This window comes from Rhinolophus sinicus, linkage group LG07 (assembly GCF_036562045.2).
Source record: "Rhinolophus sinicus isolate RSC01 linkage group LG07, ASM3656204v1, whole genome shotgun sequence".
In the NCBI taxonomy this organism is placed as follows: domain Eukaryota; kingdom Metazoa; phylum Chordata; class Mammalia; order Chiroptera; family Rhinolophidae; genus Rhinolophus; species Rhinolophus sinicus.
Genome location: NC_133757.1, coordinates 31574949 through 31592990, shown reverse-complemented (window position 1 = coordinate 31592990; position 18042 = coordinate 31574949). Strand labels below are relative to the sequence as shown.

The 18042-nt window shown below is 38.9% G+C and overlaps 1 protein-coding gene across 1 annotated transcript in view; it reads right to left on the bottom strand.

The window, feature by feature from the left end:
* Positions 1 to 128: 128 nt before the first annotated feature.
* LIPA (lipase A, lysosomal acid type) overlaps positions 129 to 18042 on the bottom strand; it is a 34787-nt gene continuing 16873 nt past the window's right edge. Inside the window, exons 4-10 of the mRNA XM_019738989.2 lie at positions 17144 to 17342; positions 15896 to 16005; positions 14407 to 14543; positions 10325 to 10471; positions 9366 to 9437; positions 2454 to 2525; positions 129 to 1596 (exon numbers count right to left, since the gene is read on the bottom strand). Of these exons, the coding sequence (XP_019594548.1) occupies positions 1363 to 1596; positions 2454 to 2525; positions 9366 to 9437; positions 10325 to 10471; positions 14407 to 14543; positions 15896 to 16005; positions 17144 to 17342 (971 nt within the window). The 3' untranslated portion in view covers positions 129 to 1362. The remainder of the gene's footprint in view (positions 1597 to 2453; positions 2526 to 9365; positions 9438 to 10324; positions 10472 to 14406; positions 14544 to 15895; positions 16006 to 17143; positions 17343 to 18042) is intronic.

Genomic DNA, 18042 nt, shown 5'->3' with positions numbered 1-18042 from the left:
CAGTGAGGGTTACAAGGAGTAAGGATGAGGGGGGTAAGATGAGAAAGAAAAGCATAAGTCCTGCCAAAAGAGAAAGGAAGTAGAGAGTGACTATTAAATAAAGGAGAACACACACATACACACAATCCTTCCAGCCTATGAAACTCACTGAGTTTTACTGAAAAGTTTAAATAAGACTTTTTAAATGTTACAAAGTAGTATTATGCTGTCTCCACATATTAGCTAATACAAAATATCATTTATTATTGCAACTAAAGTAACTATTATCAGAAAAACATATCAACTGTCATTCTGTCCATCTGACAGTAGTGCAAGGAAACGATACTGTGAGAAAAGCAGGTGAATATGGGCTTCCTGACACAGGAGTGCAAATCAAGAGTATTACAAATATGGACACATACAAAACTGAAAAACATAGCGATTCCCTGAGCTTTAATCTTAAAACATTCACATTCATATTTCTTTTGTGTAAAAATGAATTAGGACACTGTTCACGGGCAGCCTCACGGCTTTTGCTTCACACACATGGTCACTGAGCGACAGCAGCTGGTTACGAAAGTACACTCATTTCAGGAAAAATAGTGGTATCACTTCTCCACGGGACTTTTCTTCTCAAACAAGTAGCTTTATGACCTGCCACACAAGACTTCGTGAATATAGATGGTTGGCTATATCAGTCTTCAAGCTATTTTAAATAGAGTTCTTGTTTTTAATGAGTGGCATTTCTTTTTGACTTCCACAAGTCATCTGAGCAATTTAAACATTTGCTAAATAACAATGATCGCAGATAGATTGGATAAAATTCATTATAGAATCTTTAGAACTGGCATGGCTGGGGTGTCACTGGATTTGACTCAGCACTGACTGCATGAGAACACAAGAAAGGGTCATTGGGATCCCTAAGACGAGGCCATTCCACTGGAGAGCCTGGCAAGGCAAAGAGAGGAAAACTGGGTGCTTATCCAACGAGCTTTCCTCAAGTCAGTGTCAGACTACTTACCAATGAACAACACAGTTTAAAAATTGCAACACATACATCAATGTGTCCTGTGGGGGGGTAAGAAAGCCATATAGTGTATTTTACATTGTATGGATAAACAGAATGGCTATGACCTTTCACAAGTCAGTCAGAATTTTTAAAGACTTATATGGTTGAGACACTAGCTTCATATTTGGCCGTGATTAAACAGAAAAGCAAGTGAATTTCTAACCGTAGCTGGGCATCATCAACGCCATAATTTTCTGAGACATAAAAACACAAAAGGCCTGAGAAAGAAAAACAAGTATTTCAGAGAAATTAAGGCAACAAATTTGAACACAATTCAATCACTGCCTTGACAGTAAATTTCTCCAGTCTGGCTTTCACTGGTATTTCTTCATTAGATTCACCATTTTGTTATAGAGCCGCCAAGGGGCATCCAAGCCCCAGATAAAGTCAAGATGCTCCCATTCAGGAATGGCCTCGTGATACACCAAGTTGGAGATCTGGGTCAGTAAGATACTGATGTCCTTCACATCCGCCAGCCAGTCCTGATTCCCGCTCCACACAGCAGTCGGCACAAGCATGTCTTTCACATTGTAAGTGGGAGGGTAAGTCTATAACAAAAACCCACAGAAACCTCTGTTGTGGTTGTTTTAACTTACAAAAACACAATCAACACTCTCCATTAAACATTAGTTAATTTGATCCGAGACTAAAAGACGATATTTTGAACATCATTCTCAGTTGACTTTTCAAGTTACTGTTACCAGAACAAAATGAAACCTAACTCACAGTGCAAGAATACGAAGGCTAGTCCCGCCAGCTACTGAGCTGGGACCCTGTGCTACCACAGTGCCGAGTGTCTAATCCCCAGGGAGGAAGGCATCCTCCCAGGGAGTCCATGCAAAGCAGCAGAATCCAGGGGTTGGGAAGGGGCTTTAGAGTCCATACTCTCCTACTTTCCCTCTCTCTGGGGTGTAACACAAATCACAGAAGTTCTCTGAAGCTCAGTTTCTTCCTTTTTAATAATAAGCATAATCCCATCTATATCACAGGGATATTGTGAGAATCAAGAAAAACACAGGCAAAGTGCCACATACTTTAGAGCACTTTGCACTAGAGAAATGGTAAATTTATTGTGTAAGGGAGAAAGGGCTTAGGCAATGTAAGTTGGCCAAGGCCTTCCAGCTACCAGGTAACACACCTAGGTGGGCTTGCCTGACTTTAAAATCTGTGTTCCCGATCTCTATGAATGACGGATGACAGTTGTTAAGACAGAGCCAGGGAAAGGACAGAAAGGGGAGGCCCAGTCTGCAGCACTTAGGTTGTTCTGGAATTGAGACACTGTCGAGTCAACTCTCCCAAACATTTCCACAGCACCTGAGCCCAGCCAGAGGCCTGATAACTCAGGCTGGCTTCCTCGATGACTTTTCAGGGCCTATTTTAATTATAAAGACTTTGAAAACTTTACCTGGTTGTAATGAAAATAATTCTTGGCACTGCTTCCCCAGTCAAAGGCTTGAAACTTTTGAAATTTAAAAGCCTAAAAAGAAGATAATTTTGAAAAAGTTATCTGACACAGATGTTTGAGATAATACCACAGATATCTAGTTAGCCACATCCTCAGATATCCATTTTACACCAACACCCAGATTTACTCTTCATTTGCAAACTGTGATTTAAAATAAACAGCATTATTTTGCTCTCCTTTACTAAATGATTCAATTTCTCATTGTATGATTGGAAAGTAGCTATTGTATGACACAATAAAGCAGCTGTACACACATGCTGTGAATTATACTACATCAATGGCTATACCTATTAGATAAACTTTATGCGTACATTTTTAACTGAAATTTAAATCTTAAACTTTTTCAAAGAGTTAACTATCTTACTTGGGATATATATATATATATATATATATATATATATATATATATATATATATATATATATATATATATATATATGATATACTGTAGATTAATATATACAAAGGGTGCCCAAAAAATGTATACACATTTTAAGAAAGGAAAAAAACTGTATTAAATTGTAATACAATGAATGACGCTGGCATTCATTTGATTAACACCATCTTTTCAGCGAATGTCATACTGTACATTGCTACCATAATTCAACTTTGAAAACTAATACATAGATAACATCTCTTAAAATGTGTACTTTTTTGGCACCCCTGGCATTTATATGGATTAATATACTTATATTAAAATACAAACATTAATTTTATATTCACACATCGATTTAATTATTGCATATTTATATATGCTATATATGGATTAATATATTTATATATGCTTATATCTATAATCTCCATATTTTCTAGATATCCACTCTACTTGACTAGTTATATTATTTAATATTTTAATGATTTTCTTGATTTAACCTTTTTCTTGAGTACCAGTTATTAGTATAATCACCAATTGTACTGCACACCGCACAATTCTAACTAGTTGGAAATACTAGAGCCATGAAATAATATCACATATGAAATGTAAATGTATGCATATTTAAACAGTAGGATTTAAAAGTGTTAACAAAAAGTCACTTATTTTTAAAATTTGAAGCAATGCAAATTCATATCTCCTCTATATCCCCAAATTGAAAAAATATGTCAAGAATTAAATCCAAAATTGGCATGCAAAATGAATGGGAAACTGTTCAAGCTTTGGCCAGAGGGTGGCATCTGGTAAATAGGAAAATCCTAGACATTTTATCAGAACCTCTTTTTATTTATGTGAGGTTTCAGTTCTTACTAATTGCATAAAATTCTACTGTTTGATGTAACAAAAGACAGCGTGGGATTGAAAACTAGAGGGGATTTCTACAGGAGAAATGTTTAGCATCTGCTTTAGCCTTTGCAAATTACATGTTAAATATCTTATTAACAAGCAGAACAAAATAAGGATTTATAGCACCTGTTAGTGCATCTGTGCTGTAGCTCTAGCTGTCAGTGAAAATATATCAATGCAAGCTGTTCTGCCACTGTAGACAGACAGTTTATCACTTTCTTACATATGTCTTTCAGCATTTATATAAAGTACTCGGAGTAAGTATGGAATATAAAGGAAAAACTTGCCTAGGGCTCAGACTGAACTTCTAAACTTGACATTTGTGCTCAAAGTCATAGGACTTTAAACTATCCACTTGAAAGGGAATTTCAGAAGGAGGGAAATGTGAAGAAGATTATTTATAGTAACATAAACATGAAAATAAGCTAAAGTCCAATAACAGATATTTGATTAAATATGAGGTGTGATCAAAAACTGTGGTGAATGTATAAATAAAAAATGTATTACAGTAAAAGACACACTGTCATTAATCCCCCTCAAAATACTCCCCCTCGCTTCAAACACACTTATTCAATTATTCTTGCCACTTTCTGAAGCATTTTCTGGAACTCTCTTTTGTGAGTGTCTTTACTTCATCCTCCATCATGACAACACTCCATGTCACCCATCACTCCTGGTACAACAATTTCTGTCAAATAAATACATTACAGTTCATCCTCACCCACCTCATTCACCGGATCTGGGCATCATGCAACTTCTGGCTCTTCCCTCAAAGTCAAAATGACCATGAAAGGAAAATGTTTTGAATTGATTCAGGACATCAAGGCAGCCACGACAGCACAACTAAAGATACTCACAAAAGAGGACTTCCAGAACTGCTTCAGAAAATGGCAAGAACAATGGGATAAGTGTGTTTGCAGCGAGGGGGAGTACTTTGAGGGGGGATTAATGGCAATGTGTCTTTTACTGTCATATATTTTTTTAATTTAAACACTCACCATAGCTTTTGATCACAACTCACGTATTATAGTACATCAATATACACAAGTTTGCAACTTTTGTAAATATAAATATAATAAACTAGAAAGAGAAAGCAGTTTATGAATAATGTTTATAAATAACATTAAACAGGAAAAAGAAAATGAAAGTGAACAAGCTCTGTGTTTATACTTATGTGATAATCCTATGTGGATAAAGATCAGGAGGACATATTTATAATATTAGGATATTAGGATAGATGGTATTTAAAGTGACATTTTAAAACTTATTTTTAGGTATTGAATGGTAATAAAAATGTCAATAGTTTCAATCTTTCTAAAGTACAATACATATCAGAAGTCTTAAAGACAGGCCTACCCTCTGACTACTAAGTCTACTTCTACAACTGTATCCTAAGAAAATAATTTGCCTAATGTATAAGGACAGATCTCTAATTCAAGAATATTTGTGCCATGATGGTTTACTGTTAAAAAAAAAAAGCTATCATAGTAAAAATAATAACAATAATAATTCAAGCAAAGAAAATCTGTCCTCAGTTACAAATATTTTAAAATTTAGCTGTTGACCTAAAAAGGTATTTTTTTATTATGACAGAGAGTGGTAACTGCCCCCAGGGCCCATTCTTGCTTCTTTCTTTCACTGATAGAATCCCTAAAGCTTTTGTGCTGCCAGAGTGGGAACTATATCCCTTATGTGCTTCCTTTATGTGGGCTGGAACACACATGGAGGCAATCCAGCTTCAACCAGGCAAAAGAGGACAGCATGCCAGAGACACAGCGCAACAGTGTGGAGGGAACTGTTAACCTCCTAGAATACTGTACCACAAACACACACACACACACAATTCTGGGCCACCTATGTCTGGATTGTATTATGAGAAAGAAAAATTATTTATTTAGAGGCTGTGTTTTGGCATCTCTGATACAGCAACTTAGCCTGTATCTAACAAATATAATGCTGTTTAATTAAATAAAAAAGGAAGATACATGCATGTAGTGTGATCCAACTTTTGTACTGGAAACAATTATACCAAAAAAAAAATATATATATATATGCTGCTTTGGCCAAACTGATTATTTTGAGTTAAAGACACTTGAAAAACAGCAGATGCAAGGAGGGTACTCTGACTGCCCTTCTTTGTAAAAGCAGGAGATAAAATTCCCATGTGAAAGAAGCCATCCCTGCACCAGGAGGAAGAAACCTTCTTGTCACTAAAGACAGAGGAGCGGCTGAAAGAAATCTGTACAAAAAGACCTTATTTAAAAAAACCTCTTATTTTTCTTAATCTCCCATATTTATTTTAGTTACTTTTTCACAATTGCTACGCTTTGTTCAACCTAGTATATAAGCTCTTAGGCCTAGTCACTTCTTTGGGTCTTCATTTTTTTCTTGTGAGACCTCCCATGCACATGTAAATAAAATTCATATGCTTTTTTACTGTTAATCTGTTTTATGTCAGTCCCAGTCAGACGCCCTAAGAGGGTAAAAGAAAATTTTAAGCGTGCCTAAATTCCAAAATTCTAATAATAGTGGGCATATGAGTAATTTGTTTTTTTCTTTGTACTCACATATATTTTTAAATTTCTTAATGAACATGTATTACATATAAAATAAAAATTATACTGAATGTGTCTTTACAATGCTTTAAAGGACCTACCTAATGTACATTTGTTTTTGGTTTCTGAGCAGTAGGTTTCAAACAATTGAGAACATCAGAATCACATGAAAAACTTATTACAACGCAGATTCCAGGGACACACCTCCAGGAATTTGAATCCTCAGCAGGTCACCGGTAGGCTCAAGAACCGGGATTTTTTATAGCACTCTAAGTATTTCTGAACCACACTGCAAAGATATGTGAGGACCAGACTTCTTCAAATAGGAGTGAGCACCTGGGCTCTGAGTATGGCCCGCAAGGGCGGTAGACATCGGAACAAGAGTCTTGGCTCGGGGTTTCTCAAACTTGTCAGATTTACAAAAAAGAACAGGAAGATTTGTAAACTAAATTTAAAGCCCAGTAAAGAATTAGGTTTTGGAACTGTTAAAGAACGGAATGCTAATTATTTAAACAAAAAAAAAAGTAAACTTCTGAATGTACTATGAATAAAATGGCCTTGAAGGGAACCCCCAAACTTCACACCTGAATTGTGGCCCTCCGCTTGCTCACGCCCAGGCCCAAACACCTTCAGCAGAAGCCTTTCCCAGCAGGCACCAGGGCAGCCTGCACCAGCGTTTCCTTGACAGACAGAGTGGCAGTCCCTGGCCAACCCAGAGGAGGGAAAAGCAAGGAAAGCCTATGAAACAGCTCGACAAAGCAACTAGCTTCTTGACAAGGGGGTGACAGAGTGAGCAGATGAGCAAACGGCAGGACTGCCTTCCACAAGTGAATCTTGTCTACGGAAATGTTTATGAGGCACGTTCCAATATGGTTAGAAGCTAAAACCACAATGGGGCCCAAGAGAGGTGCCCTGGACCTCAGCCTGCAGCCTTTGACCCCAGCCAGCTGCTGGATAAAAGGAACTGGGACAAGCGCAGAAGCCTGGATGGCAGCTGATCCCAGAGCTCAACTGCAAACCCAGTGCTCAGTGGAGCCTGCCACACAGCAGGGTGAAGTAACACCGCTCCATAATACCCCACAGGGTAGTCTGACAGCCTCGGCTGCCACAGCCCCAAAGGCCCCTGAAAGGTGAGATATGGTGGCATGTGGCACATCACACGTGGGTTCCAATGGTCACTAAGATGGTGGGTAGCTCAACATCTGCCTTCAACTCAGCTCGGTCATCCTCCACGCAAAAGTGCACTAACTCCTGAGGTGACAGAAACTGGGCCTTTTGGGGGTAAAAAAGTGTACATTAGGTAAGAAGGTAAAAAATGCTCAAAAATGTAGGGGCATTTTGGTGACAAGGCATACGAAGAAGACAAGTGACCATAAACAGAACTGTGGCTACGAGAAAAGCAGGGACCTGAATGAACATTTGTGAACTTGAAGGACTTCTGAAGCTTTCAGGACATTCCTTAGAGGTGAATGTGTGCTCTTCAGCATGTCATAAACTACCCATATTCCAGATGCTCCTCATCTAAGCCATAGAAAACCCTGGCAATGAGGCGCTGAAACTTAACATTGGGCCTTACAGTCACTACAAAGGGCTGAAAGCCTCAGACCTGGTCCTGCCTGGTTCCTTACTGATGAGCCCAGGGACAGATGAACGCCAGCACTCCCAACAGACAGGGCTCCTGAGACAACTGAGGAAGGATACTAAAGCATCAGTGATGTCCCAGGTTGGTGGTTCCCAAATCTGGTTGGGCAGAAAGAATCCACTGGGCAGAATTTCTTAAAAATACAAATTCTTACCACTCAGCAACAAAAAGGAATGAACTACTTAATGCAATAACATGGATGAATCTCAAAGTAATTATGCTGAGACAAGCCACACAAAAACAATATACACTGTATGATTACATTTACAGAAGCTCTAGAAAAGGCAAACTAACCTATAGCGACAGAAAGCAGATCAGTCGTTGCTGGGGTAGGGAGAGGGAGAGGGTGAAGAGGAGGGTGTTAAAAGGGGATATAAGAAAACTTTTGGGGATGATATGTTTATCGTCTTGATTATGGTGATAGTTTCACGTGCATAAACCTGTGTCAAAACACACTAAATTGGGGCCGGCCCGGTGGCTCAGGCAGTTGGAGCTTCGTGCTCCTAATGCTGAAGGCTGCCGGTTCAATTCCCACATGGGCCAGTGGGCTCTCAACCACAAGGTTGCCGGTTGGATTCCTTGAGTCCCACAAGGGATGGTGGGCTCCGCCCCCTGCAACTAAAATTGAACACAGCACCTTGAGCTGAGCTGCCTCCCGGATGGCTCAGTTGTTGGTTGGAGTGTGTCCTCTCAACCACAAGGTTGCCAGTTCAATTCCTCGAGTCCCACAAGGGATGGTGGGCTCCGCCCCCTGCAACTAAAATTGAACACAGCACCTTGAGCTGAGCTGCCTCCCGGATGGCTCAGTTGTTGGTTGGAGTGTGTCCTCTCAACCACAAGGTTGCCGGTTGGATTCCTTGACTCCCGCAAGGGATGGTGGGCTCAACTCCTGCAACTAGCAATGGCAACTGGACCTAGAGCTGAGCTGCGCCCTCTACAACTACGACTGAAAGGACAACAACTTGACTTGGAGGAAAAAAAAAAAAAAAAAGTCCTGGAAGTACACACTGTTCCCCAATAAAGTCCTGTTCCCCTTCCCCAATAAAAAAAATAAATAAATAAATCAAAAATAAATAAATAAAATCTTTCTGTATAAAGCAACACAAAAATAAAATAAATCTAGAATTCAATGAAAAACTGACAGAGCGGAGAGAAAGCGAAAGAAAGAAAAGTCAAGCCCAATAGCTGTTTGGTGAACATATACATAGTAGTTTTTCCCAGGGAGGATAACAAAAGCAACACACACACAATGACCGGAATACAGCAGCTCTGGGGAAGGACTTGTAAGCAGGGCTCACAGAGAGGTGCTTCGTGGGATGCACAGATCTTTCTAACACTGATTTTCACAACCCCCAATATACTCTTGGAATGCCTACCTGTCTCCAGTGTATCATATTCTGTACAGAAGTTCCAGCAGGAGAGTGTGTTATATACACAGGCACTCTAGACTGCAAAATAAACATGTTGAAAAAAAAATTAAAACAATGTTAAGGAAGCATTGATAATAAACAAAATTTTCCCTTCAAAGCATTAAAAACTACAGAGCCACAAACTCAAATATATGAGATTAAGGGCAGGAAAAAAATTCTTTAGTTACATATATGTCCTAGAAAAACATGTACAATCACAAACACACCACACACAGCGTACATATGAAAGAAGGACATACAGCAACATGATAACTAACCATGGGACTGTATGAGTTGAAATTACTGCTCATTTTTATTTTCTTCTTCATACTTTTCTGGATTTCCAAAATTGTATATATGTACATATGTATGTAACAAGAATACCTTACTTTTATCGCCAGAAAGAAGAAAAATTAACATCACTTAAAAAAAATTCCCTAGAACATTCATTCCAGAATTCTAAAACCTGTTTTCAAAATGCAACATTACAAACTACAAATATATTTAGAAATGCCAGCATATGGCTGACCAAGGGCTTACATTTTATAAAATAAATACATAAACGTGCATACACGCATACATGTGTGTATGTGTAAATGAATATTCCAAATTTAAACACGTTTATAATAATTTTTTTAAAGAAACAAATCACTAGAATAAATATAAATGTCAAGACTTAAGTTATGACTGATCTCCTCATTCAGTAGTTTCTGTATAGATGCAACATGGCAATGACAATGCCTGGCCTGAGGACAGCAGCAGACGGTATTCCAGCCACTTGCAGAAGTTGATTCTGGTGCCTCTTCCATGAGAGCTCTAATGATTTCTTCCTACCTCACCCACATCCTCCAACACAAAGGAGCACATTCACAGGTAAAACACAAGCAATGAAAACTTAAAGGAAGTCTTATTATAAACATACATACCATATTTAAATTTCTCTCATTAAATCCACAGAGAACAAAGAAGACATTTCCACAAAGCTCCTTCAGAATGACATGATTGCAAACATGCATACTCAGCCACTTCAAAACTGCATTCTGGGGTAGAAATTGTTTGACCCCAAATACGTCCTACAAAATAAAAAGAAGCCCAAGAATATCTCAGCATTTCATTCTGGTAAACGGGCCTCCATGACCCACCTCAGAAGCAGAGACCAGTGCCACATGTCTCCATGGATGGCCTCAGGAGAGAAATGGCAACCAGTGGGTGTTCAAACTAGGACACCTACGCAGTATGTTTACTAAGGCAAAAGCAGATGCTATAGGTGTGTATTTAAAGTTTCAAGTGAAGAAAAGGAGGCAGAAAATCACATTTACAGCAGACTTTCACTGTGGGAAATGGTCTTCATAATCTCTCATCCCAGGGCCATCCCCAAAGAGGTTCACCTGACTGATGGATTGGTAGTGACTTCTGAGAAAGATACTACACTGCTTGACCAGCAATGTGTCTGCTTAGGGCACAGCCAACCCATTCTATTGGCCAGGGGGCCAAATCCTGCCCAATGCCTACTGTATTTTTTTAATCCTTTTTTAAAATTATTATTGTTGTAGTAGAACACACATAAAACAAAATTTACCCTTTTAACCATGTTTAAGTGTTCGGTTCAGTGGCATTCAGTACATTCACACTGCTGTGCACCCATTACTACGATCCATCTCCAGAACTCTCTCAACATCTCAAACTGAAACTCTCTCACCCCCTTAAACAATAACTCCCCATTCCTCCTCTGCTGGCACTGCCTGTTTTTATATATAAAGTTTATTGGAACACAGTCACACTCATTTCTTTACACACTGTCTCTGGCTGTTTGCACACGAAGGTGGCAGAGTTGAGTAATCGCCACAGAGACCGTTATGGCCCACAAAGCCAAAAATATGTACTATGTGGACCTTTACGGAAAATGTCTGCCGACTCCTGGACTACATTAGCCGTAACGGCTACTGAACCTGTGCTCAAATATTTCGGGGGCAATCACTGTACCCTCAAGGTAGATCTCCACAGACTTGCACAACAGGAAATAGGAAAAAGACCTTCCTTATATTAAACCCAAATTTGTCTCCTTACAATTTACATTTTTGCTGATGCCTACCCTGTGGGAGGACAAGCAGGAATGAAAAATTCAAACATCTACAAAGACAGTTTTATGGATTGAACTGTTCCTCCCCCCACCCCCACCCCAAAAAGATACATTGAAGTTGTAATCCCCAGTATCTCAGCATGTGCCCTTACTTGGAGACAGGGTCTTTTCAGAGATAATCCGATTAAGATGAGGTTCTTAGGGTGTGCCCTAATGCAATATGAGTAGTGATCTTATAGAAAGGGGAAATTTGAACACAGGGAGATTTGGACCCACAGGGAGAATGCCATGTGAAGATGAAGGCAGGAATTGGGGTGATGCTTCTACAAGTCAAAGAAGGCCCAGCAAACCACCAGAAGCTAAGGGAGAGGCATAGAACCGATTCTTCTTCACAGTCCTAACAAACTAATACAGGCAGGCATGTAAAACAAGTGACCAAAACAGCAAATGGAAAATGCCAGCCTGCCCAGGGTGCTGAGTAGGGAGTGACGAGAACTGGTGAACTGGAAAGCTTATGCTCAGCCTAACATGTGCAACTGCTTTGTGGTACACAGCTTCCTTTTCTTTCCCCCCAAAATAATCAATTATCAAGAAGTCAATGTTAAACAGCCTGCTTTTTAAAAGGTACAACTAAGTTAACTTTAAAACATTTCATGGGCTGTATTCAACATTGCTTCAAGCCAATTCGGTCCACATACACACCGCCTGGGATCTGTCTTCTACAAGACAACCAATCAATATCTAAAGCCAGATATCAGGTCTCCTTGAATGTTCTCTTCTCCATACTAATCACGCTAAGATTAGCTGGGGAGAACCAGGAAGTAAATGTCAGATGCAGAGAAGGTTACACAACATGAAAAGGCATCCGTTTCTAAAACTGCTGGCTTTGAGTCTACGTAATGGTTACATGTGGTAAATGCATATTTTTTTGAGGTTATCTACCAAAAATAAGGTAATAGTATGATGCATTACTGACTTAAATCACAATAAGCCAAGCCTTCCTTTTGACTGACGAAGGACGTGGAATTGATCTTACACTTCAGAATACTTTGTTACCCAAACACTACTGTGGCAAACTCCACTGAAAATTATGTCAAAGCAGGACAGTATTACAGAAAAAGAAAATTCACCTTACACATTCACAGGCCCTCCTCAGATCAACTTTGATGTCTTATAATTTACACCTTTGTATTCTGAGAAAGAGTTAGGATATTAGGATACTCAGCTTTCATGGAAGCAATATATGCTTTCCATACCTAATTTAAGGATATTGTGGACACTCACTCTTTCACTTTGTCATTCTTCCAAGATATTATGAAATACCGTTGTCTAGGAAAGTGATTCGCAAATACCAGTCTGTTTAGTCTACATTAGAATTACGTAGGGTGGTTGGTAAAACCACAGATCCTGGGCCCCAGTCCAGATTTAACAAAACACCATCTCCAAGGTGGGGAGCAGGAGTTGCATCTTTACAAAGCTACCAAATTACAATCTGCAGGGATTAAATGAAACTGAAAACATTCCCATGACACAGCAATTTCAGTTTTCCATAATAAATAAATAAATAAATAAAAACGGGGGGGGGGGGTAGAGGGGGAGGGGCAAGAATGCAGCAACAGCAAATTAGCAACAGCCTAAATATCTACCATAGGTTTCTGGTTAAATAAGTTCCTACATAAGGTGTCTCCTTATAGTGGAAAACTTACAATGCAGCAGTTAAAAAGAATGTGATAGAGTTCTATGTATTAACTTGATAGTTCTCCAAGAGTGAAAAATGCAATCTGCAGAACAATACACATAGTTGGACGCTGCCTACATTAAAACAAAACATTTCTCCCCAGAAATTCTCACACAAGGTCTATAAGAAAAGATCCCCACTGAGCACTGTGCTTAATTCTGAGGAAGGCACTAAGAGAAGCCCTGGTAGTTAAGGGGACTTTATTTGTAACCACTAAGTTGTGTATAATAAAAATTGATGCTTCTATTACCCAAGACATTAAAAATTAATTTGGTTTGAGGGGGTCACATCTTATCTGCAGTCTGGTCACCTATGCAGAGAACCCATCTTATGTGAGTCAGATATGAGATCAAAATACAGTCTGTATTTCTTGTAAAACTCTCTTAAATGGCCAGTAGATATGTTATACCTGATTTTAAGTATATATTTCTGTATGGGATCTCGTGTTTGTATATATAAACATATCATATATAAAACATAGTGCATGCATACCGGACCACATGGCTTCAGCTGGCTCTCAACTCCTCATACAAACTGCTTCCTCATTGAACAGAGTGTGGGGGTCACATAGCTTCAGGGCTGGCCCCAATGAAGTTATTGGCTTGTGTGATACAGGCCATATAATAAAATCCCATAATAGTGTCTTTAGATCAACTTCAGTGTGATCAGGGGAACGGTTCATTTCCTGTCTCCCATCTCCTGACTACTCCTACCGTGTTTCCCTGAAAATAAGACCAGGTCTTATATTAATTTTTGCTCCAAAAGACACATTAGGGCTTATGTTGAGAGGATGTCATCCTGAAAAATCATGCTGGGGCTTATTTTCCCGTTAGGTCTTATTTTCGGGGAAACACTGTATGTAGCAGTTCACTGCGTAGAATAAAAGGCAACTCCAAGATGGTTTACGTTATTCTCTCCCAGACTTTCCTGTGCTCCCTTTGTATGGCGGGTGGAGGTTTGCACTGATATGTTAACCGTGAGAACATGGAGCTCAGAAGTAGAGTGAATGATACTCCTTCCCTGACTTCCCACTATCTGGAAGAACGGGCGAAGATGGGGGAATCATGGAAAGAAGAGGTCCCACTTTCCATTGATAGCAAGACATAGAGGAGGCAAGAACAGACTCTCCCTCTAGTGGCCGATTCTTCAGATTTGAAAAAGAAATTGAGGGCAGGGAGCTGTTCAAGTACCTTAATGAGAAGATCAGGTAATCGTCCTAGTTTAGTTATAGGGCTAGTAGCGAACGTGATTGAAGCCACAGGAGCCAGGGCAAAAAACATTTTAATCTTTTTGGCCAGCTCCGGGATCCGTGAAAACGCTATAAAACCTGTGGGAACAAAAGGAAGGTAGATAACAGGAATTCGATCTTCTGGGACTTTCTCTGAGAAGGCAAGGGGGTGATGCGTGACGCCCTCTAGTGGCAACCTGAGAAACATGCAAGCAAACACTTGCAATGGGGTCCTCTGAGCTTCTAGGTGAGGATATCCTGAGTTTAACTAAACTAGTAAATCAAGTATTTGTTAAGTGCTTGTTTCAATTTTCAACCTAGATATGCACTGGAAGAAACCTAAGTTGCTACTAATATAAATCGAGCTAAGGAGAGACTGTATTCTTAACAGCTCAGCCTCACCAGCCCCATCCCCCTGAGTCCCTCCCCCCACCCCTAAGAACAATTTACAGAAGCATCCAAATCATCACCACGGACTCAAAAGGGATTTAGAGTGCCTTAGCATTAGACTAACTCTTATCTTCCTCTCAGGTCACTTCTAGCCTTAAACTTGGCCCCAGAATGTCACTTCAGAAAGTAGTGTGGCAGAGGACATTAAGTAGACAAATTATGGAAGTAGGAATATAAATGAAGAAAAATGCTTAATTCAGTGAATAAAAAAGGCAAATGTTACTTTTTGTTTGTGGCCTCTCAAACTGGCAAAGACTGGTGGTAGTGAGGGTGAGGCAATTTAACCATATTTATCAAGACACTTAAAAGCTTTCTCATATTTCATATAGAAATTCTTCTAGGGATGTATTTATTCTAAGGAGATTGCATGATATGAGCACAAAGATATTAGTCCCAGTAAACACTAAAAAGGGGAATGATATAAATTATGGAACAGGTTCCTAGTCCCTAATCAAAGGAACTCTCGTTTGCTAGAATTATGGGCAATTTTTGTTTTCTTTAAACTTTTACTAAATTTTCTATTTTTGTTTACAATGAACACACATTACTTTTACAGTCAGCATAAATAAAAAATGCATATGACTTTTAGAAACTATTTATACATGGCATCTTAGTAGTTTTATTCTATTTAACTTTAAAAGCAGTGCACTTTCTTGTTTGCTTTTCTAAAATCTCTGCATTTATAAAACCTTCTCACATCCCCATATTGCTTAACTAGAAAAATACGTAAGAGGCTGTGGCTTACACTAATTCCTTGAAATTCAAGAGCACCACACAACATGTTTATCCATTTATATTAGAGTCTGAATTTCCAGAGAAGATGAAATATTACCAAAATTCCTCGCCCTTGCTCTAATCATTATTTCTGCTTGGCATTAAAAAAATAATAAATAAAATCTATTTGAGATAACATTTTCTTTAAATATATTTCACTTTTCAGAGCAAATGCAAACTTGGTAATAACACATTATGTCCACTTTCAATCTTCATTACATACGTACCTATCGTAGTGCCTTGAGAATGTCCCACATAGTATACCTGTTGTTGGCCAGTTTTATTCAGAATGAAGTTAATTGAAGCTGGGAGGTCATAATTTGCCATCTCATCAAAACTGTAATCCAAAAATGGAACTCGTTCACTAAGACATTGCATACAAATGCAACAGCACACAAATAATAAATGTGTGGTTTGATGACTAATCAAAAACTGAACACAGCTGGGTAAACAAGGACTAAGCACAGGAAACAGAACATTTCCGAGACTGCAGAAGCCCCCTGGGCTCCCTTCCAATCCTGCCTCCCAATAGTAATCATTATCCTGATTTTTACACCATAAATTAGCTTTTCCCATGTTTGAACTTGTCTATAAATGGGATCAAACAGTATGTATTCTGTATTGGGCTATATCCAAAGTGTCACACATAGTTGTAGGTTGTTGGTTGTGTAAATATAAACACACTTAATTTGTCCATTCATTGCTGATGGGCATTTGGTAGTTTCCAATTTTTCACTATTACAAATAATATGCCAATAAAATCAATATATTCTTGTACATGTCATTGGTAAAAAGCTCTCATTCTTGTGTTTCATGTGCTTAGATAGGGTCTGGTTTTACAAATGGGAATCAAGTCTGGAGGATCCATAGCCTGGTCTTCTCTATACCTGGTACCAAGACAGAGGCCCTGGAGCCATGTGCATGTGTGTGTCTGTCATCAGGAGATGGATGAGCTAGTTGTTACCACCACTTATGATGTGCCACGTTCTTTCCCTGTATCCTCTCCTTTAATCCCCCAATAATCTTTTAAGATAGGTATTTATTATCCCCATTTTACATAAAGAAAACTGCGACACGCATAGCCCTTTGTGTCTCAGTATTAATTAGGTCACATAGGTATTAATTAGCAGAGCCAGAAATAAGAGTAAAATTTCTGGATATAGAATAATGAACATTTAAAATGTGTGGTTATGGAGGAAGAAAGGTTATGGGACACAATTTACACAGCATCCCACACCACCAGGAATGCCAAAATAACTAAAAATTCCTAATTGAATCTAATTCTTAAATGCAATCATTTACTTATAATTTACCTTACTGCTATTTATTAAATCCCTAAAAAGGTTTAAAACCTTTCATGATTTATCAGTTTCCCCTTTCACATGATCGTGAGTTATCCATCTATTTGCCTTGCCATGTGTCTGCGTTAAGGGTACTAAGAAAATAGACCCCTGTCATAATCAATTCAAATATACCTGAAGGCCCAGAATTCATCCTGAAGAACAGAAAGCGTCTTGTGTTTCCGAGACCAGGTGTTTCCCCTGCTGTTCCCCATCCACACGTCGAAACCAGCATCTGCCAGAATGAAGCCCAGGCTGCTGTTGGGCAGGTTTGTGACCCAGTTACTGGAATCTGCCAGCAGGCCGTGCTGCAGGAACACTACTTGTCTGGGACCTGAGAAACATCCATGTTTAGGAGTTAGCAGCACCGAGCTTCAAAACAAACACGATATTTTGCTATAGAGATAACGTAAGTGAATAATGAAATAGAAACAAATTAAAATATTGAGGTAGCAATGCACGCCTATATAACACTAGTAAAGAATGGGGTTTTTAATCATTTATTCCTTTTTTAAAGATTTTTAATTAAAATATAGATAACTACATTATTGTATTAGTTTCAGGTGTACACCATAGATATTCAACATTTATGTACCTAAAGAAGTGATCACCATGATAAGCCCAGCAACCATCTGAAACCGTACAATATTATTGACTATGTTCCCTATGCTGTACATTCTATCCCCATGATTACTGTGTAACAACCAATTTGTACTTCTTAATCCTTCCCCCTTTTTCACCCACACCCCCAACCCCCCTCCCATCTGCCAACCATCAAAATATTCTCTGTATCTATGAGTTTGTTTGTTTTGTTTCCTTTGTGGTTTAGATTCCACCTATAAGTGAAATCACATTGTTGTCTGACATATTCCACTCAGCACAATACCCTCCAGGTCCATCCATGCCACCACAGATGGCAAGAACCCATTCTCATCTGTGGCCGAGCAATATTCCATTGTATATATGTATGACCTCCTACTCTTATCCATTCATCCATCAACAGACACCCAGGCTGCCTCCACATCTTGGCCATT